The 23725-nt window shown below is 38.2% G+C and overlaps 2 protein-coding genes across 3 annotated transcripts in view; one reads left to right on the top strand and one right to left on the bottom strand.

Moving 5' to 3' along the window:
• The window catches only part of CDC73 (cell division cycle 73), a 136942-nt gene that overhangs the window by 38142 nt on the left and 75075 nt on the right, over positions 1-23725 (bottom strand). The window lies entirely within an intron of this gene.
• B3GALT2 (beta-1,3-galactosyltransferase 2) lies at positions 3817-11483 on the top strand. Its single transcript, XM_008268723.4, has 2 exons — positions 3817-4458; positions 8807-11483. The coding sequence occupies exon 2, from the start codon at positions 8937-8939 to the stop codon at positions 10203-10205; it is 1269 nt and encodes a 422-aa protein (XP_008266945.1). The 5' UTR covers positions 3817-4458; positions 8807-8936; the 3' UTR covers positions 10206-11483.

The following is a 23725-nucleotide window of genomic DNA, read 5'->3' as shown; positions in this document are numbered from 1 at the left end:
TTCTAGTTCCGGTTGGGGCGCCGGATTCTGTCCCAGTTGCCCTTCTTCCAGGCCAGCTCTCTGCTGTGGCCAGGGAAGGCAGTGGAGGATGGCCCAAGTGCTTGGGCCCTGCACCCCATGGGAGACCAGAAGAAGCACCTGGCTCCTGCCTTCAGATCAGCGTGGTGCGTCGGCCGCAGCACACCAGCCGCAGCAGCCATTGGAGGGTGAACCAACAGCAAAGGAAGACCTTTCTCTCTCTCTCTCTCTCACTGTCCACTCTGCCTGTTTTAAAAAAAAAAAAAAAGAAGAAGAAGAAGAAGAAGTCTTAAGATCTAGGTTCTAGTTTTGGCTTCACTATACTAAGTCTGGAACTGAGAAAATCACAACTGCTCAAGGTCTTAGTTATTTCATTAATGAAGGAGCAAAATGGATTTTTAGATGACCTCTAAAGTTTAGTTCTGTTCTGAAATTCCGTTATCCTAATTTAAATAATACTTTTCACTGGGCATAATGCCATTACAGTACAAGTTAAATGTCCAAATGATTAAACTTAAAGAAAATCTGGTTTCATCCCAAAAAAGGATGGTGTGATAATTTAGCCATATAAATTCATTCTTCTTTTGTTTTATGTCAATAAAAAGATAATATTTTCCCTGCCCAACTTCCTCTATCAAAAGGAATACATGTTTGGAGTCAGACACTAATCTGGCTATTTTGGAAATCACAGAATAAGGTTATTGACAATATAGCTGCAAGTAAGGTGCCCATCCCACACTGGAGTATCTTGGGTAAAACACCTCTGATTCTTTATTCTGCTTCCTGCTGATGCAGGTCCTGTGGCTCCAGTGATGGTTCTGCTGATTGGGTTCCCACCACCAGGCGTGGGAGACCTGAACTGAACTCCAGGCTCCCCACTTCAGGCCATCATTGCAGGCATTTGGGGAATAGATGGGATGGGAATATGCTCTCTCCCCCAAGTTATCCCCTGCCCTGTCCATCTCTCTGCGTCTTTCAAATAAAAGATAAATTTTTGAAAACTCCATAAAATACATAATATATTCCAATTATGCCATGTTTTAGGATCACTTAATTACAAGTCTTTCAACCACACAGATATCCAATGGGACAAGTTCTGTAGAATATAAAAATACTCTGTATTGTTTATAAAGATTGTCCCACACACAAAAGAACTGTTATCTATCCTGGCCCCACTTACTAAATGCCCCTTAATGGTGATTCTGTAACCAGAAACGCCCTGAGAAACTTCTAGAACGTCTCCTAGAAAGCAATACCACCCCCAGTTCTGCCCCTATGGAGAACCACAGGTCTAACCAACAGAGTTCTGACTGCAACAGCTATGCTACCAATAAACCAAGAATACACAAGCAAAATAAAGGATTTCCCAAATCACTGATGATTTTAAATCCTTATATTTTCCCTTAAGATTAATAGTTTGTATGAATTAAAACAAAAAAGTATGCCTAATTTTCTGAGAGAAATACTTATATTTAGCTTTGCTTTCAAGTTCAAAGAAATTGTTTTTTTTTTTTTTTGAAAGGCAGAGTTAATGAGAGAGAGAGAGAGAGAGAGAGAAAGAAAGGTCTTCCTTTTTCCGTTGGTTCACCCCCCTCAAAAGAAATTCTTAACATGAGTATATGCTGCACAATTTGGTAAAAACTGAAGGAGAAACATCAGGCAGGAAACACTGACACTTGTGGTCATTCTGAAATCGCTGATTTGCAATCAGACTAATTCTTGCATTGTTGAGTTCAAAGAAAAGTAAAATTGGATCATAAATAATCTATTTACTTCAAAGAAAAATTCTAAATTCTCAATAAACATTTTTCTCTTTCAAAAGGGGAAACTGATATTAAATTAAAAAATATAAACCTTCACTCTAAATAATTTATGTAAAATAATTGCATCTGCTTTTCAGTCAGTCAAAAGAGAGATAAACTCTGAGCAAACATTAACATACAAAACTGAGTGACCTCGATAGAACTAAAACTGGTCTCTAAACAAATGTGTCAAACTGTTTTCAGAATGGAAATTACACACACTTGATAAAATACATTAAAATTTCTGTCCATCACTGGAAAAGACACCAAATTCTACTGGAAAGCACCAGCTGAAATACAGATCTTGCATTTAGGGACCAATGACTCAAATTAGAACAAAAACATGAATGGAGATCACTGTAGTGGGGAAAACCATATTTTTGTCTCCTTTTTTCATAAAACTCAAAGACATTCATCTGTTCTCATTAAATGGAAATCATGCACCAAGGGTGACGTGTTCCCACCTCACATCCTTCTCTCATTTCACCAGGACACATTTAAATTTACTTATTACATTCAAAGATACATTGATAATATAACCCCATTGAGTTACTAACACGGGGCGATTAGAGCAGGTTTATATCAGATTCATTAAGCAATAATCATTTAAAAATTATTAACTCCATGAATAAAGGAATAATTATTTAATTATTTTCTATACGCAGTAAAAACTAAGAAGTCCTGACATTTTTTTAAAATTCTATCCTAGATTTGCTCTAGAAAATCATAAATGGGCCTGGATGGCTCTGGCCATAATGGACATGGTAATGGCAATCTATCTTTTCCATCAGGAACATGTTATAAGATTTAAAAATGGACTTATGCAACTAACAAGCTACTTATAATACTAAAACTCAACAAAATAGATGTCATTTGGCTGAGTCTGACAAAGAAACTTGCCACATGTACTAAGGTATTTAACCACAGAAATCAAATGTTATAAGAAACCAGACCAAAGAACTTTGTACAAGCTTGCCTATACCATATCTAGGAGTTAAACACTGTCCCTAGAGTCTTCAAAGAAAAACTGATAATTAAAGGCATTGGGGGGAGGGGGGGGGAGGAGATGAACCACAAACTATCCCAAAGACAATGGAAAAAAATAAAAATGTACTACCCCTATGCTCTTCAGAAAACAGAAGCAAGGTGCCAAAGAGACCAGAAGATTAACCATAATAAGAAAGACTTCAGATTGAGTAGCCAGTGCTTATAAAATCTACCTAATGGCAAGTTACTAAACCATCTGAAATTACAAATCAATACAGTTAGAATTCTACTAGAAATGAAGCAGATCCTGTACGTGTGTGTTATACCTACTACATCATTTTGTTGAGTTCTAGGGTAAACATAATTTTAAAGGAAAGGAAAAATAAAAAAATGTTGAAATTAAAAAGTGATTAGCCAAAGTTTACTTTCTTAAAGATCATCAGAAACCACATTAAGAGCGGGGGGTGGGGGTGGGGGAGAGGAAAAGGAAAAAAAAAAAAAAAGCAGGCTGTATCATATCACACAATGGTAAAGCAATCCATGACAGCTGATGTACCAGAAAGTAGTGGGGAGCAGTCTAGGCTATAGATGAAAGATAAATTGTCCACAAGTCTTAACTAGGTATTAGTAAAATCAACAATTTTAGAGGAAAAAGAGACTTCAGGAGAAAGAGTGTACTGAAGGGGTTAAATTATACCAATTTCCATCTAAAAGCTTATATTACTTATACCCTACAAAAGCATGTAAGAAACAAGAAGCCACCATCGAGCAGAAAATATTTAGAAAGCCTATGCTTAAGCATAAAGTACAAACAGGAAATAAGCGAGAAAAAAATAAAGTCGTAACCATTCATTTCATAATCATCCATTGTCATATTATTCACTCATCACTACACTCGTACTGAACATATATAATTCATCGCATGGAAGCAAAATCTCCAAGCTTCTCCCTACCTTAGATTTTTAGTCAAAATGAATGCAAACAATCACGTGGGACTCAGCCAAGCAGTGACGTTAAATTCTGCTCTGTCAGAGAGAGCATCTGTCAAGCCCACATTTAAACTGCTGCCTGCCTGTGCAGCAGCTGAGGAACCGTGGATTTCATATTATGGACTAAAACCCCAGTGAAACTGCTCAGAAAAATCCTTCCTGCAGCTTCCAGGCAAGACCGGCGGAAGAGAGGTAAATCCTATTCTTTTCCAACGCAATCAAAGCACTAGATTCCAGCTCTGGCTGCTTTACATTGCAGCTCAGTGTTCCTACTAGAAATATGGATACTGAGAAGAGAACACAGCACTGCATTGTCCAGCCAGGAAAACAGCAGATGTAAAAAGCTTCAATGCATCAACTGTCGGGAAGAGTCAACAGTGCTCCAAACAGAACGGACAACTACAGCTCTTTTGTTTAACAGAAGAGAGAGAAAATGAAAGAAAGGGAAAATCTCGGAAGAGTAGTACCCATATGAACAAGGAAGGGAACTGGAAGACAAGCAGACAGATGGACACTTTGGATACTGTGAAAAGCAATCGCAGGAGGCAGACTGCTGGGGGATGTGCGCATGTTCGATAGCATCTCTTTGCTGAAGTGATGGCGTGCCAAAAGTATTTTCAGTGGGCATAATCCTCTCCACATAAATGGGCTGACTGAGGAAGGTATGTCGCTGTGTTGTGTATGCTCTTCATTTGAATGTGTTACCTTTCTATGGCCCCAGAGGCACTAATATCTGAAAACAAGTTCATACAGTTCACTGCCTTTGAAACTATGAAAGGGTTTCTAAATATGATCGTAAAATCTGCCTCCATTTAGAAAACAAGCTGTTATTGCTTTATTCAGCTAAATATGCAGCATAGAGTAACTCTGGATTATAGACATAATAGAGGGAAAAGGCAAAGAGTGATGTGTTTAAAGGATTCAGTGAGAAATTAAACTTAAAAATTTGTAGTACTTTACAGAAAACACAGCAATCTTCTATCAAATTAGGTCAAACTGAATTCTTATCCAGTGAATTAAAATGCTCTCTTAAAAATGGCTATCAAGAGACAATACAATGCAATTACACAGTAACAGTAGTACAGTATCAGAGATGATACTTAATATTAAGGTTTTTTTTAATTCTTAAGACCTTTTAGAACAAAATCTTAATATATAATCATTTTTAGAATGAAATCTTCCCTATTCCCTTTATTATCTTTGCAAATAAAGATAATGAAACAACCTAAGAGAATACCAACAAATTTTAAGTATCACTGAAATACAAGAAGATACAGGAAAAAAAAGCATTAGCACAAGATCACATGAGCCAGTGTGAGTTTATACATAGCATAACACTACAGTAGAGTCGCATGTTGTTACAGGGTCTTTGGACACAACTTTAAACAAAGAAATCTCAAGAACTGCTAAAAACTATGTTGCTTGAAAAAGTGAGCTTTTATTTTAGTTAACAAAACTAAAGTCATTCTACTGCTCATTCTAAAAATAAAATTTAACAATCTGAAAATGCTGTTACAAAAATATCCACAGATGGCAGGCAGTACAAGGTCAAAAAATAAAGTATCAATGTAGCTAATGTTTCCAGGATATCTTAATATGTAGTAACAAACTACTGTCACTACATGTGTGTGCAGGGAAGAGATAAATTAAACTACTTGACCAATGTAGTTGGAATAGGAGGGCTCAAGAACTCAAATATTTATCTAAAATTTTACAAATCTATTCCAATCTTTACTTTTCCTCAATTTTGCATAACTCAACAGCCTATTATTTAATAATTAAAATGGCAACATTTTTAAGACATGTAGTCATTGTTTTTGAAACTGATCAAGTCTTTCAGGCCCAATTATATCTCAACATCAACTCCCAATCACAATCATGAATTTCTATTCTAATATAAGAAAATAGTATTAAACAAACAAAATATGGTTTGAAACATCTCAAGTCCCTCAATATTTAAAGTCACTATTAAGCAGTTTTATGAGCTGGACATCTCAAAATAGAAGTGTGGAAGTTTTTCTAATAAAGCACCACTTGAATCCACTGAAGATATCAACGCTTTTAAAAGCTACATGGTAAAAACTCTGTATACTGGACAGCGTATCACAGCACAGTCTCTCCCACAAACCTCAACCACACAATGTAAATACATATTATTAAACTGAAAATATTACTCCCAAAAAATTGCAAGCCATTTCTATTCTGAAAATGTAAAAGTACAAAACTACTTCGCATGCCAAAATACTTTAACTTCCTTGTCTTGTTCTCATTTATTAAGAATTGAAAGAAAATACGCAATAACTGGAGAGTTATACTATTGGATAAAAGGAAAAATAGCTCTTCAATTTTAGTTCCTTTTTAACAGAAAAACTGTAACAAATACCTGAGAAACTTCACTAAAGAATTCTTTAAGGCTAAACACATGAGCTTCAATTGTCAATGGGATATTAACAAATAGTGTGTGCGTGTGTGCGTGTATTTTTCCAGCATTGGCAGCTTACTATTTACAAACTATCATGAAATTTAAATTAAGATGTATCTTTATCACATATTGCTACAAAATCATGAGAACCAAAATTATTTATTTATGCTGCATACAAGGTAAAGCAGTCTGCTCTTTTCTGTTAACACTGAAATGCTCTGGAGACATCTTCTCAGGTACACTTTTTGCATTAAAATAGTGTAACTTATTACTACAATATTTAACTTCATTTTTTCCTTTGGCCTTTAATTTGAACATTCACTCAAAACATCTGACCTTATACTTACTGCTTTTTAAGCCATTAAATTTATACTAAAGATTGTAATGATCAATCAGATCTCAGGCTTGTTACACCAACAGAATGCCGATACATTAAAGTATCCTAAGAAATCTAAAATAAATCATCAAATAAGTTTAAAAAATAACTTTTGTTTCTTTGAAATTTACAAGCACAATCCTTATATCTGCTGGTCTCTCTATAAGGTGGAAGAGGATTCATTACTATTTACTAAATACATAATTAGGAAACAAAAGCTTATAGTTTCCTCATCTAATCAGAACAGTCAGCTATCAGCAAGTACAAGGGAAAAAAAACTGCTTCTAACTCAAGAGTGGTCAGCTCCCTCATTTTCAGCTTAGTTCATAGCAGAACTATGAGCACATTTCATTGGTACACTGAGAAATGAGAGATGAAAATTCAGGTAAGTAAACCCTAATAGTAAGCTAGATGGCTATTTTTTAAATCCCAGACTTAAAAATCATGTTTCTATATCTCAAAAGGATTTTTTACATGTGATAAATACTATAAATTCTAAAAATACTATGTAATTTCACAAACTAGAAATTATCAAATGCTAGTGCCTGTACTGTTACACTTTAGAAATTCACTCAAATTCCCATCTACTTGCTCCTCCTAGTGGTTGGTACTAGAATAGCACTTTCATTAATAAACGCCCATATATGCCCAAACCTTCCAATCGGTATTTTCACAGTACTTAACAATGTATAGAATCCTACTCTCCAATTATTCAATTAGGTTTTACATGTAAATCCTATTACCTCCTAAAAATAATTAGATTTCATATCAAGCTTAAGTAAGTTTATTATTAGCCATGAATCAATCTCAATACCACAGGTTAAATAAATGCATATATTTTTATATATCGTAATTTCAAATAAACACTCTTTTATTACAATTATAATTGGTTTTCTTTTGCTTAAAGAAACAATTGTCATAGTAAAAGTTGGAAAATTAAAATTATACATTCATTAGTCTCTCTTCCTCAAAAGACTATTTCTCTTTTTAATGGTATTGAAACTACAACTGTTTTCCTATCTCTAAAAAAAAGTTACACCTTGGTCCAGAAAAAATACCAAACATGAATAAGTGTGTGCTACAAACTGCAAAACTTGTGTGAGACAGCACAACCGCTTTTAATATATATCTTTATAACTCCCCGCAAACTGATAATTTTTTTAAAAGTCTACAGCTCCAAGAGCTGTATTACTAGAAATTCTAAAATTTTAACTAATTTCCTGCGAGAACACATCACAGCTCAAGTGTATTCTAAAATATGCACTGTCAACATTAATGATTTTAAATAGCTGGGTAAGATAGTAGCTAGTGCCTATATTTTGTAAGAAACCCAGAAAGACTGTGCAAAGCAGTTCGTGATTTAGTCTAAACATGGAGACTCAACTAGGGTATATAACTGTGCTCTGCCGAAGTTATGATATTAAAGATGATTACTTGCTATATTTTAATGCCAATATTAAGTCTAAGAAAAGAAAATAATCTCCCAAGCAATTCTTATCTGAAGGGGAAAATCAAAATTAGAATAGAGTACTTTAAAGTGTTCACCATTTATTATTGTCTAAAAACGCAGCACTGAAGTTACTGGACCCTGAAAATTAATTTTGACAGGTGCATCTTCTCATTGACTTTCTCAACACAGTAGGGGCCAATGGAAACATGCCAAGCAGTGTACTGTGACTAACAGAACTCTGCCATAATCAACCTTGCACCGTCTGTCCCACAACTGATACATGATCATTTTACAAAAAAGGCCGCTGACTGTGCAGCATACCACCAATGGTATGTTAAATCAATTTTAATTAATGCCAATAAATTTTCTATCTGTTCCCAAAGGATTCTTACATGGGCTTTCTCAAGAATCTAGTAACATTTTTCTCTTCTATATGCATGCAACTTTTAAATTTTGAGCTTGGGTCAAAAGCACAATTGACTAAAGCTACCCAGACAATGAAATAAGTGGAAGAAAATTACTCAATTGCCTCCCTCTAAAGTGCTCACTGGCTAAAAAGTATATTTTTAAAGAAATCAATCTCGTTCTCAGCCATGATATATTGCCAAAAGGAAACAAATCATTAAGATTCACTTCTGGGTTATCATATTTTTACATCTTAAGAGATTCCAACTTAGTTTAATCTTATTAGCACCCAACATCCCTTTTAGGCAGTTTTGTAAGATTTGGCATTTTGTAAACTTTTATAATTCATCTTTATAGGATGACTGCGAGGGACACAACATGAGTGAAAAAAAAATGATTACCAAAGAACAGTACTGACTGAGAAGAAAAAAACACCACATTTTTCATCCACCACTATCTCCCAGACCACGGCTGGATTCTTCACAACATGTTTCAGTGGCGGAGAAGACACTGCTGCTTTGCCAAGATGACCTGGAATGCCAAGAGGTCTCTGTTCCGCACGCATCTGATCGGTGTACTTTCTCTAGTGTTTCTTTTTGCTATGTTTTTGTTTTTCAGTCATCATGACTGGCTGCCAGGCAGAGCTGGATTCAAAGAAAACCCTGTGACATACACTTTCCGAGGATTTCGTTCTACAAAAAGTGAGACAAACCACAGCTCCCTTCGAAACATCTGGAAAGAAGCAATCCCTCAAACTCTGAGGCCTCAAACAGCAACTAACTCCAACAACACAGAGCTGTCACCACAAGAAGTTACAGGGTTGGAGAACACACTTAGTGCCAACGGAAGTATTTATAATGAAAAGGGTACAGGACATTCAAATTCCTATCATTTCAAATATATTATCAATGAACCTGAAAAGTGCCAGGAGAAAAGCCCTTTTTTAATACTATTAATAGCAGCAGAACCTGGACAAATAGAAGCGAGGAGAGCTATTCGGCAGACTTGGGGCAATGAAAGTCTAGCCCCTGGTATCCAAATCACACGAATTTTTTTGTTGGGAATGAGTATTAAGTTAAATGGCTACCTTCAACGTGCAATACTGGAAGAAAGTAGAGAGTATCATGACATAATTCAACAGGAATACTTAGATACATACTATAATTTGACCATTAAAACACTAATGGGAATGAACTGGGTTGCAACATATTGTCCACATATTCCGTATGTTATGAAAACTGACAGTGACATGTTTGTCAATACTGAGTATTTAATACACAAGTTACTGAAGCCAGACTTGCCTCCTAGACGCAACTACTTTACTGGTTATCTAATGAGAGGATATGCACCCAATCGAAACAAAGACAGCAAGTGGTACATGCCACCAGATCTCTACCCAAGTGAGCGCTACCCTGTCTTCTGTTCTGGAACCGGTTATGTTTTTTCTGGAGATCTGGCAGAAAAGATTTTTAAAGTTTCCTTAGGTATCCGTCGTTTGCATTTGGAGGATGTGTATGTAGGGATCTGTCTTGCCAAGTTGAGAATTGATCCTGTGCCCCCTCCCAATGAGTTTGTATTCAATCACTGGCGAGTTTCTTACTCAAGCTGTAAATACAGCCACCTAATTACCTCTCATCAGTTCCAGCCTAGTGAACTGATAAAATACTGGAACCACTTACAACAAAATAAGCACAACGCCTGTGCCAACGCAGCAAAAGAAAAGGCAGGCAGGTATCGTCACCGTAAACTACACTGAAAAAAGGCAATTTTTTTTTCAAATGTGCAATCTGTAAATATTGCTGAAAGCATGTATAGTTAAAACTGATTACATTCATAGGAAAAGTTTTAGTTCAAATTCATCACATAAAGGAATTCAAAATTATTTTTTTAATTTCTGAAAAAGGCGACTTCTTAAAGGTGTTAACAGTCTATAGCAATTCTACGATAAAAAGGTACCCCAAAGGAATCTATAGAAACTGTATGAGGGGATTCTATGTATTAACATGCAATAACAAGCATGCATACATTAATGGCTCAAGTCTTTTGTTAATCTATTTGCATACATTTTCCACATAAATTTTAAGAAATGAATACAGTCAAAACATCCTTCATTTTAGATTTAGCTTTTCATTTCAATACATAATTAAATGTAAGTAAAACATTACTATCAACTTCAAGGAAACTTTGTAATCGTGCAAAGGACAAATTCTCTGACCTGACTATTCTAGGTTTAAAAAATTGTTCCATGCAATAAGATTTAGTTGAATTATTCTATAAACTCATTCATCAAGTACAGATATTTCATCATTGCAGGTGTCACCTATTTATTTTTAAAACAATTGAGATACTCGTTTCAATTTCTTTTGTTGATACATATATCAAGGAAAATTACCCTGATATGATGTGATAAAATGTGAAAAATTAACCTGTCTCAGGCTCAAGTTATTATATGAAAAGTTATTAAACATTCCAAAATAGAAAACTTTTGTTTCCTCATTAGTAAGGTCATCCAAGTATTTCAATGAATTATTCAACTACATCACTTACTGCACTCTTAAAAAGTACCACCATTTAGCTTCAAGGCTATCTGACTTTAAGCTATCTATAAAAATAAATTACGTTCCTCTAACTGAAGTAAAAGTCATCATTTAAAGGCAGAAAGAAGATGTACTGTAGAAAGAAAGATACAGACTAAAGAGTGCAGCACCATTTTCATTCAATGCATTGTTGAACGCATGTCTGCAAAAACACAACATACGGGAAGTTTCTTTCCTGACAGCAGGTGTACACATGCCAATACTTAATCATCAGGTGTACACATGCCAATACTTAATCATCTGGAGGCACCTATTTCTCTGAGTGCCAAGTTTACAAATCTGCATTTCTGGTAGATGACAATCGAAATACCATTTAAAACCTTTTTTGAGAAGGGATGGGGAAAAACTACAAATGATTAATGAAAACTAGACTCTAGGCTGAAATATGTATAGAATGCACTTTTATTAAGGCTTTAATAAAAAAAAGTAAACAAAAAGGCCTCTACTGAGTGTTATGATACAAATATTTTCATAGTAATCTGATTCATGAGTTTCAGAAATGAAGAAATACTAACTCACCAACCTTAAAGCCATTTTTTCCTATAAGTATGTATGTCTTAACTTAGTTATGATGCTTCCAATCTTAATTCTATTAACAGTCATTTCTGTCCAAACCTAAAATACATCACCAGAACAGAACTATAATATTTGTAAAGTTCAGAATCACAAAAGTGTGTTGTTCTTTTTATTTACAATGTTGAATTCTATGTACAACTCTATTTGTCTCCCACTTTCAATTAAGTAGTCCCTGTCCTATCCTACCTAATTATGAGTAGTTATGAAAAGTGATCTATGTAACACGGTCCAAGTCAATGTTTTACTTAATTTATTCTCTATAATTACAAAATGACCAAAATTACTCAATAAAAGTAACATGTAAGAGGATAATATCAAATTAGACTGGTAAGTTTGAAGAATGACAGAAGGAACCCTTTTCTCAGCACAGAATAATTCTGATTTATACCTCAGAAAGTTAAAAAAGGGTGTATGCGCATGCACAGATAGTACCCCCCCCCCAAAAAAAAAAAAAAAAAACCACCAGAAACCAGGAATTATTTTTCCAAACTATGATTAGAGTGCAGTCACTAAAAAGATAGCATTTTCATTCAGGAAATATTGAGATTTTAAAAAACTGCCTTTTGAAAAACAGAATTCTTAACAGAAATCTACATTCCTTCAATTTCAGGTATCAATTTAAAATAATGTTTATATTCTTGATAATACTACCTTGAAATGGACTGAAACAAACTCTTAATTTCTTAATATAGCTGAAAATCTTTTTATAATAAATAGTCTATTGTTTTATTTTTCTCAACATTTCACTCTCAACAATACACATGCTGATTTCTAGAGCAAAAAGTGCTGATGTTATCCAAACATTCCACCAATTGTTAATCACGCCTTCTTCATCCCAGTACTACGTAATTCTTATGCAAATGAAGAATATAATTCTATTTTTAAAAAAGACAATCTGTATTGAAAGGCAGAGAGAGAGAGAGAGAGACAGAGAGAGGGATATCAATTATTTTCCATCTTCTATTTACTTCCTATATGCTCGCAACAGCTTAGAGCTGAGCCAAGCTGAAGGCATGATCCCAAAACTCAATCTGGGTGTTTCATGTGGGTGGCGAGGACCTAAGTACTTGAGCCATCACCTGCTGCTTCCTAGGGTACATACTAGTAGGAAGCTGAAATTGAAAGCAGAGCTGGGACTCAAATCCAGATACTCTGACATGGGATATGAGTGCCCAAGCAGCTCCTAACTGCTCTATCAAATGCCTGCCCTGAAAAATATAATTTTAAATGGCTGCATGCCATTTGCTTTACCAAAAAAATTACAGTAACAACTACATAAACTTCATGCTCAAAGTTTTAACAGAAATTTTAAAGGATTAAAATACCAATATTTTTGGGACTTACCACACTAGTTTATTATCATAAATATTAGTGTTGATGAAATTCTAACTCAATCACATAAATTAGATTTCACCTCTTCTCTTTGTATACAATATAATCTCAACTGGAATTTTTTTTAACATATATTTCCAGGAAATTATACAAAAATAAAAGTAACAGTAACGGGAATCATTTACTGATTGTGCAAGCAGTGTGCTTGGTGTTGTGTTCAAGTCGTTTACATACATGATCTCATATAAACAACAGTAAAGAGAGAGCAAAGAACATCTCACGTTGGGGGCTTGATCCGTGGTGTAGTAGGTAAAGCCACCACCTGCAATGCCAGCATCTCATGTGGGTGCCAGTTCAAGTCCTGGCTGCTCCACTTCCGATCCAGCTCTCTGTTATGGCCTGGGAAAGCAGGGAAAGATGGCCCAAGTACTTGGGCCCCTGTACCTGCGTGGGACACCTGGAAGAAGCTCCTGACTTCTGGCTTTGGATAAGTCCAGCTCCAGCCGTTGCAGCCATTTGAGGAGTGAACCAGCAGATGGAAGACCTCCCTCTCTCTACCTCTGCCTCTCTGTAACTCTGCTTTTCGAATAAATTAAATACCTAAGAGCAGAGAGTCAGTAAAGCTACAGATTTCCCTTTCAGAGATCATGCTATTAACCATTAGGCTGGTCTGCTATGTATTTTGCCTAAGACACCTGCTAAGAGATCTGAAGAGCTAAACAAAAATGGCTGTTCCTCTATTTTCTCATTCTCTGCTTTTTGTTCATCCTTTTCTAGGACCACCAGCCTTCACACACTGGAGGGGCACCTAACGACTGTTGGGTACAAATATAGAGAAGGAAAAGAAGATATCTGACCCCCAGTTACTTTGTCTTCTTTACAGTTGCTCATGCATGGTGACCAGAACCTTGAAAAGCACATGCGTGACAGCTTATCGTTTGCTGCCCAAGGCATCAAGCTGCATGTGTCCATAGTAGGCAAGCTGAGGTGCTCCTCTTACAGCACAGTTGACGGCAGCACTACAGCTGCAATCATTTCTAATGCCGAGTCCCTCTGCTCTGTGGTGAGGCGGTAATGCTTATTTACCCAGCTGATTCAATCAATTCTACTCTGATCTGCCCTGCATAAGTAGAGAATGACTACTAATACAGAACTAAGAAGAAAAAATAAAAGTCTACGTATATTTATAAGATACCTCAAAGAATGCCACTGTATCGCTGAGACTTCATTTGTAGAAGACAGGCTAGGAACACTGAAAACACAACACACACCCTAAAAGGAAGAACCTTGTCACTGTGCACTCCACCAAGTTACACTCACCCACTCTCCTGCCAGCGTGATGGAACCATGAATCCTGCAACTCTCAAGACACAATCCGCCCAAGGAAGAGTGTGTCTGATTCTACAAAGGCTTGTTCCCCACCCTTAACCGCAGCACATGAATGAGCTGAGGTACCTCAATAAAAATTAGTAAAAGCAACAGAGCATCATTCAACAGTCTCAGGGATTTTTGTTTTTCTTTTGTTTTTTAATCATTTAAGAGGCAGAGGGAGAGGGAAATAGAAAGCTCCCATTCACTGGTTCATTCCTCAAATGGCTGCAATGGCCTGGACCAGGGGCCAACGTCAGGAGCTGGGGAATCACTCCAGGTCTCCCACATTACTTGAGCCACCACTGCTGCCTCTCAGGGCACGCAGTGCCAGGCAGCTGGAGTCAGGAGCTGGGGCAGTAACTCAGGTACTCCAATAAGTGATGTGGGTATCTTAAATAGCATTTTAACCCCTGGGGTAAATAATCCCAGTTCTGATCTCATTTTGCTAGCAACCACACTTCTATGATTTATATGAAAGGAACCCATATGAATTTAATTTGGAAATGGTTTCTACCATTTTTTTGTTTTATTCATTTATTTATTTGAAACACAGAGTTACAGAGAGGCAGAGAGAGAGAGATCATCCATCTGCTGGTTTACCCCCAAATGCCCAAACAGCCAGGCTGGGCCGATCCGAAGCCAAGAGCCAGGAGCTTCTTCTGGTCTCCAACATGGGTCCAGGGGCCCAAGGACTTAGGCTTTTCCTCTTGTGGCACATCTCGGGCCCCTGTTTTTGTTTTCTTAACACAACTAAGAAATGCATGGGGCTGGAATTGTGACGCAGCAGGTAAAGCCACCACCTGTGAAGCTGGCATCTCATATGGGTGCCAGTTCCCATCCTGGCTGCTCTACTTCCAATCCAACACCTTGCTAACACACTTGGGAAAGCAGGGAAAGATGGCTCCAGTGTTGGGGTTCCTGCCAGCCACGTGGGAGATCCGGAAGAAGCTTCTGATTCCTGGCTTCAGCCTAGCCGAGTTCTGGCAGTTGAGGCCATCTGGATAGTGAACTAGCAGATGAAAAATCTCTGTGTATCTCTCCCTGTCTCTAAGTTAGACCTTCAAAATAAGTAAATAAACAAATATGTTTTAAAGATCACATCAGTGATTCCTGAACTGAAGTAAACATGACTATGAAAAAAAGAAAAGATTATTATGAACACTAAAATCCACTAATTCAAAGAAAAAAAGAATTCAGAAAAATCAGCCAAAAACAAGATAAATACTCACCCAAGAGCCTTATGGCATAATCACGTGTTTTTTGTGTGTGTGGTTTTTTTTGTTTTTGTTTTTGTTTTTTTTGACAGGCAGAGTGGACAGTGAGAGAGAGAGAGAGAGAGAGAGAGAGAGAGAAAGGTCTTCCTTTTGCCGTTGGTTCACCCTCCGATGGCCGCCGCGGCCGGCGCACCGCACTGATCCGAAGCCAGGAGCCAGGTGCTTCTCCTGGTCTCCCATGTGGATGCAGGGCCCAAGCACCTGGGCCATCCTCCACTGCACTCCCAGGCCACAGCAGAGAGCTGGACTGGAAGAGGGGCAACCAGGACAGAAATTGGCACCCCAACCGGGACTAGAACCCAGTGTGCCAGCGCCGCAGGCGGAGGATTAGCCTATTGAGCCGCGGCACCAGCCATAATCACCTGTTATACAGTATACATGGAAATGTTTAATTCACAACACTAACATTTTTACAATAAGAAAAAAATAAGTGTTAATTATATAGAGAAAATTAAACTTTTACTAAGAAGTATGAAAATAAAGATTATTTCTTCAGGTAGGAATACCCATCTTCTGGAATTAACATTTTGTTCATCTACATTTATAAATGTTCCCAAGGTAATTTGTTATAAGGTCAGTGAAAACCCAATCAAATCTTAATGAATTTAATTGTCTATGGTGATAGAAATCACAAAATGATTATAAAGTTAACATCAAGGGCTGGCATTGTGGTGTAGTGGGTAAAGCCACCACCTGCAATGCTGGCATCCTACACAGGCAATGGTTGGTATCTCAACTGCACCATGTCCCATCCAGGTCCCTGCTAACACATCTGGGAAAAGCAGCAGAAGATGGCCCAAGTACTTGGCCCCCACTATCCATATGAGAGAGCTGGACGAAGCTTTAGGCTTCTGACTTCAGCCTGGCCCAGCCCTGGCAGTTGTGACAATCTGGTGAGTGAACTAGCATGGAAAACCTCTCTTTCTTTCTCTCTCTCACATGGAAAATCTCTCTGTGTAGCTCTCACTTCAAATAAATAAATAAATCTTTTTTAAAAAATAGAATGCAACTAAAACAAACTGAGAAGTAAACATAAAAATATAATAATGAGGATTTAAAACTTCCTGTCCTTGAGATGCAGAAGAACCACTCTTTACTATGAAAACTGACAAAAGAAAACAAGAAAGTCAGGATTATGACTAAGCATGTAGTAGAGCCAGAAAGAATATTTAACACATTACAACAAAATGCTATGTTTACTGTAGCAGATGAAGAACAGAATTTTTAGGATTCCTTCAAAGACTTTTATAATCTAAATAATTCAGTATAAGAAAGTATTTTTTTCCTACTGATTTTCTATATAAACCTAGCTTATACATGTTTATTCACTAAAATAGTGAAAATACCAAGGTATTGAGAAAGAACAGGTATTACTTACTCTTAAGGATACCACTTATTGGGCCGGCGCCGCGGCTCACTAGGTTAATCCTCCGCCTTGCGGCGCCGGCACACTGGGTTCTAGTCCCGGTCGGGGCGCCGGATTCTGTCCCGGTTGCCCCTCTTCCAGGCCAGCTCTCTGCTGTGGCCCGGGAAGGCAGTGGAGGATGGCCCAAGTCCTTGGGCCCTGTACCCCATGGGAGACCAGGAGAAGTACCTGGCTCCTGCCATCAGATCAGTGCGGTGCGCCAGCCGCGGCGGCCATTGGAGGGTGAACCAACGGCAAAAAGGAAGACCTTTCTCTCTGTCTCTCTCACTGTCCACTCTGCCTGTCAAAAAAAAAAAAAAAAAAAAAAAAAAAAAAACCAGGATACCACTTATGAAACACAGATGGAGTTAAAGAAACAAACAAAAAACAGTACAGATACAGATAGATTGGTTATACACACACCTTCTGGGAGGTATGAATTATAAAAATGTTTAGTGTAAGAAAATGAAAAGAATACTCAAATATGATCACCAGTTTGCCTCAAGTTGTGCAAAGTATAGAGAAACCATCTTCTGCAACAGCTTCCCAAAAATCTCTGGATTAGGATAGATATAAAAACTCAAGAGTGGGGCCGGCACTGTGGCACAACAGGTTAAAGCCCTGGCCTGCAGCACTGGCATCCCATACGGGCACCAGTCTGAGTCCCAGCTGTTCCACTTCTGATCCAGCTCCCTGCTAATGCACCTGCGAGAGCAGCAGAGGATGGCCCAAAGCCTTAGGTCCCTGCACCCATGTGGGGGACGTGGAAGAAGCTCCTGGCTGCTGGTCCTGGCTTTGGACAGCTCATCCCCAGCAGTTGAAGCCATTTCAGGACTGAGCCAGCGGATGGAAGACCTCTCTACCCATGTATCTACCTCTCTCTGTAACTCTTTCGAATAAATAAATTCAACAAAAAATCAGAGAACAGACTTATTAAAGATGAGCTAAATAATTAAGTAAAATTTTTATGAGACTGAAATTAGTAAGACCAGATTTGTGGGGACAGCACCGTGGCACAGGTTCATCTTCCACCTGTGGCGCCAGCATCCCATATGGGTGCCGGTTCTAGTCCCGGCAGCTCTTCTTCTAATCCAACTCTCTGCTGTGGCCTGGGATAGCAACAGAAGATGGCCCAAGTCCTTGCCCCTGCACCCATGTGGGAGACCAGGAAGAAGCACCTATCTCCTGGCTTCAGATTGGCGCAGCACCAGCCGTTGCAGCCATTTGAGGAGTAAACCCACGGTATAAAGACCTTTCTCTTTCTCTCTCCCTCTCACTGTAACTCTACCTCTAAAATAAATAAGTAAATAAATCTTTAAAAAAAAAAAAAAACACCAGATTTGAATAGTCACTGTGTACAATGATTCCCAAACTCTACTACAGAAAAATGGAATTTTATGATAGATGGAATAATGCTAAAAAAAAATTAATTATCTGTTCTAAATTTTAGAATGCCCTCAGAAGCAGCAATTTTCACTGAGAAGCTACTCCACTACCAATTTAGAAAGTTCAAGTAAGACTGTGTGTCAAGGTAAGCTAATCACAAGTCTCATCAAGCTAAGAAGATCAGAGATCCTCTATTCTAGTAATGTGAATTTTGAGGGAATCACACACATACACACACATTCTCTCTTAGGCACACTGCAAACAGAGAAAATGGTAGGAGCCACATTATTTGAATTTCAGTATCCTGAAAAACTTGTCCATTAATTCCTGCCACCTGATCTCCAGAGCTTCTATGGCTCCTGTCCCTTCTACCATTCGGTTTATCAATTTTATGAACTCCACATAATCTATTTTTCTTCTCAAAAATCCACTTAGTCAAAGACTCAGTTTTTGTTTGTAATCAAAGAATCCAAATTGACAGAAAATCCACTACCACCAAATTCTGCAGTAATAATAATGATACAGTAATGCTCTGAAGACCATGTCCCCTTCTGTGTGTCTCTGTCCCCTGAAGAAAGCAGGCTAAAAAAGGATTCAACAACAACTCTATGGGAGAAGTAAAACAGAAAATCTTCTAGTGTTTATAATCCAAATCCATGGCCAAGTCTCAAAGGTGCAACAAAGCAACGATTACAACATAATGGAGGTAACACTATATTGTACTAAGGGTTTGGGGACTGTATTGCTAAGGACACCATGAGTCACTGCTAACATATCCCCCAAAGTAACAGGAAAGTTGACTGCCTGGGCCTGAGACAACATAAAATGCTTTCTGAGCAAACACTGTGATGAACAGCCAAGACTGGATGGCCTACTATTTTACATTTATTTAAAATTTGTTTTAAAATTTTATTTAAGGTATGCGCATTTGGCCTAGCAGATGGGAGCTTCTCTGTCTCATCCCCCTCTCTGAAATAAATAAAATTCATTTTGAAATAAAAATGAATTTACTTGAAATGTTATTCCTTTATCAGAGATTTGTCTTTTGATGATGTTAAAAAAAAAAACACACACACACACACACACACACACACACACACACAACCTTCTTCCTAACAGACTGGTGCCAGAGACAGGAGAGAGTGACTCCTATATACTCCAGAGAAAGCTAAACCTTGTGCCAAGAAATTAAAATTTTATTAAATTTTTACAAAGTTTTTAATCAAAGTTCATGAGTAAAAACTCAAATTTAAAATATTTCTATGCATATATGAATGTTCAAGTCTAAACATTTAACATACAAGTACATTTAAAACCAATTATCTTCTCTAATCCCCAAATGTAGTACTTTTCAGCATCCCTTATTTAAATGAATGCCTACCCACCATCATCTGACCATACATCTCTAGCATTTTCTTCAAGGAAGGAAATGGGCTAGCACCCACATCCATCAATCCCAAAGACGTGGATCCTGAATGGAATTCATGCACTCTTCCTCATCTTACTACTTTAGTACAGCATTGTATGTTTTTTAATTACCTTGAAACCTTTATAATCAGTTTCTTAATTTGCTCCCTGAATTAATCAACAAAACACAAAGCTACGTATTTCATGCCACAGCTTCCCAATAATGATAAATACCAAAATCCCTCAAATTCCTGGACAGCTTTAAGGCCCACAAAGGATTCTCTTCCTTGCAAAGGCGAATCTCTACACCCAAACTTTTGATCTTGGTTATACCTTATAACTCATCATAAAATATTCTCTATCTGGGGGTAGTAATTATGGCACAGGTTAGGGCCACCCCTGCAGTACCAGCATCCCATATGGGCACCGGTTCAAGTCCCAGCTGCTCCTCTTCCAATCTAGCTCCCTGATAATAGCCTGGGAAAAGAAGCAGAAGACAGCTCAATTCCTTGTGCCCCTGCACCCATGTGGAAGATCTGGAGAGGCTTCTGGCTTTGGCCTGGCCTAACCCCAGCTGCTGTGGAAATTTGGGGAGTGAAGCAGCAGAAGGAAGTTTTTTTCTAACTCTCCACACTTGATCTTAGCCAAAAGGCCAAAAAGCGATTCTCTAACTCTTTCAAATAAATAAAATCTTTTTAAAAAAAAAGTGAACACCAATTAAAATATAATATGCTTGAGGAATAATGAATGGCAATTCAGCTCAATCAGAGTATCAACATGGACCAGCATTGCAGCACAACAGGTTAAGCTACTAACAGTGATGCCAGCATCCCATATAAGTGCTAGGGTGGAGTCCTGGGGGCTCCAATTCCTATCTAGCTCCCTGCTAATTCACCTGGGAAAGCAATGGAAGATGGCCGCAGTCATTGCGGGCCCCTGCACCCTTGTGAGGGACTCACATGGAGTTCCTGGACCCTGGCTGCAGTGGGAGCTACTGCGGCCACTGGAGGAGTCAATCAGTTGATGGAAGCACTCTTCTCTCAGCCTCTCTCTCTACCTCTCTATCTTCTCTTTAACTCTGCCTTCCAAATAAATACATAAATCTTCAATACTCCACTTTTAGCAACAGGCAGATCAGCCAGACAGAACGTCAGCAAACAGCAGACTTAATCGACACTATAAACCAAATGGACCTAACAGATATCTACAGAACTTTTCATCCTACAGTTGCAGAATACACATTCTTCTCAGCAGTACGTGGAACTTTCTCTAGGACTGACCATATATTAGACCACAAAGCAAGTCTCAGCAAATTTAAAAAAAAAAATTGAAATTTGTTGATAGAAAGACACTAAAAATGCTTTTATACGTTTGTGCTTGAGTCTGCTGGTCAAACAAGCTACACCGTGTTAAGATATTTAAGATGTTTCCAAATTCATACATTCTTAACATTCATAGAAGGCACTTGACCTTCCAATAAATGTTCTCATAAACTGATATTCAACAGTTGAAATTGCTTGCTAAGTTTTCATTTGATAGTGTTATTGTCAGTAAGCAATCCGGGAAGTCTGACTTGTTCACTCATTTCTCTATTCTCTTCAAGATGGGAAACTGACTCTATACTGAAGGACTCTCCGGATGTACAGCTTGATTTCTGGATCTTATAAAAGGGATGGCTAAGCTCTCTGCTGTGGCCAGGGAGTGCAGTGGAGGATGGCCCAAGTGCTTGGGCCCTGCACCCCATGGGAGACCAGGAGAAGCACCTGGCTCCTGGCTTCAGATCAGCACGATGCACGGGCTGCAGCGCAGCGGCCATCGGAGGGTGAACCAATGGCAAAGGAAGACCTTTCTCTCTGTCTCTCTCTCTCACTGTCCACTCTGCCTGTTAACAAACAAACAAACAAACAAAAAAGGGATGGCTAACCTTTTCTGTAATAATAGCACAACAAAAATGAGAGCTTCAGTTACGATTTCATGGCTAGATGCACGTCACCATGGGCACAGTAAACAGGCAAAATCTCCCTTTCAGACAAAAAAAGGGAGAAAAAGCTTTAAAGTAAGGACATAATTTTCCTCATGGGCACTGTCTACCTCACAGAAAAACCACTATCAGAACATGCCTGTGACCACAGACTTCAAGTTTAGGCCACTAAAGATCAGAGATGGGATTTGAGCACACCCCTTGACTTGCATCCTCTGGTCTTCTTTAACAAAAACCAGGAGAGAAAGAAAGCTAGTCTCAGAGCAATATAAAGATTAGGTGGCAGACCAATTAATGGCTGCTTTTGCACAGTGATCTGTCATCAAGGAGACCCAACAGATCAGTCCACTGCAATGGTTTATACGGAAAGCCAGAGCTTCAGCAGAAGTCAGTTTATGAAGAGCCCTAGCAGCTCTGTCATCCAAGAGTTGGGTCACTGGAAACAGATCTGCCCTGGAGTGGAAGCACCTCAGGTCAGAGACACAGACCTGGCTATAAGCTCAAAAGCCCTTCTCTCGGCCCAGCTTCCAAAGTAACCACCGCTGCTGAGGGTACAGCCAAGTAGGTCAGCAACACTGCCTGCAGAACTGTAAGTTTCCTGTTTTTTTTTTTTTTTAATCTTTTATTTAATGAATATAAATTTCCAAAGTACGACTCATGTGTTACAATGGCTTCCCCCCCCATACCGTCCCTCCCACCCACAACCCTCCCCTTTCCCACTCCCTCTCCCCTTCCATTCACATCAAGATTCATTTTCGATTATCTTAATATACAGAAGATCAGCTTAGTATACCTTAAGTAAGGATTTCAACAGTTTGCTCCCACACAGAAACATAAAGTGAAAACTAATAGATGATTTTTTTTTAAAATGATGATGAAATCAGATCAGACCTATTGTCATGTTTAATCCCAGTGAGAGTCAAGTTGGGAATTGATAATTTCTTTTTTTTTTTTTTTTACAGAAGATCAGTTTAGTGTACATTAAGTAAAGATTTCAGTCGTTTGCACCCCCATAGAAACACAAAGTGAAATATACTGTTTGAGTACTCGTTATAGCATTAAGCCTCAGTGTACAGCACGTTAAGGACAGAGATCCTACATGAGGAGTAAGTGCACAGTGACTCCTGTTGTTGACTTTACCAATTGACACTCCTGTTTATGGCATCAGTAATCTCCCTATGCACCAGTTATGAGTTTCCAAGGCTATGGAAGCCCCTTGAGTTCTCCGACTCTTATCTTGTTTAGACACGGTCATAGTCAAAGTGGAGGTTCTCTCCTCCCTTCAGAGAAAGGCACCTCCCTCTTTGAATACCTGTTCTTTCCACTGGGATCTCACTCACAGAGATCTTTTTGCCAGAGTGTCTTGGCTTTCCATGCCTGAAATACTCTCATGGGCTTTTCAGCCAGATCCGAGTGCCTTTAGGGCTGATTCTGAGGCCAGAGTGCTATTTAGGACATCCGCCATTCTATGAGTCTGCTGAGTATCTCACTTCCCATGTTGGATCACTCTCCCCTTTATTTATTCTATCGGTTGGTGTTAGCAGATACTAGACTTGTTTATGTGCTCCCTTTGACTCTTAGTCCTTTCATTATGATCAATTGTGAACTGAAATTGATCACTTGGAGTAGTGAGATGGCATTGGTACATGCCACCTTGATGGGATTGAATTGGAATCCCCTGGTATGTTTCCAACTCTACCAATTGGGGCAAGTCAGCCTGAGCATGTCCCAAATTGTACATCTCTTCCCTCTCGTATCCCCACTCTTATGTTTAACAGGGATCACATTTCAGTTAATTTTCAACACTTAAGAATAACTGTGTGATAATTACAGAATTAAACCAGTCATATTAAGTAGAACAGACAAAAAAAAAAATACTATGAGGGATAATGTATTAAGTTGTCCATTAGCTGTCAGGGCTATGCTGATCAAGTCACCATTTCTCAT

The sequence above is a fragment of the Oryctolagus cuniculus genome, chromosome 13 (genome assembly GCF_964237555.1).
Source record: "Oryctolagus cuniculus chromosome 13, mOryCun1.1, whole genome shotgun sequence".
Lineage (NCBI taxonomy): Eukaryota > Metazoa > Chordata > Mammalia > Lagomorpha > Leporidae > Oryctolagus > Oryctolagus cuniculus.
The sequence above is the reverse complement of the archived record's forward strand: the minus strand, read 5'-3'. Positions and strand labels throughout refer to the sequence as shown.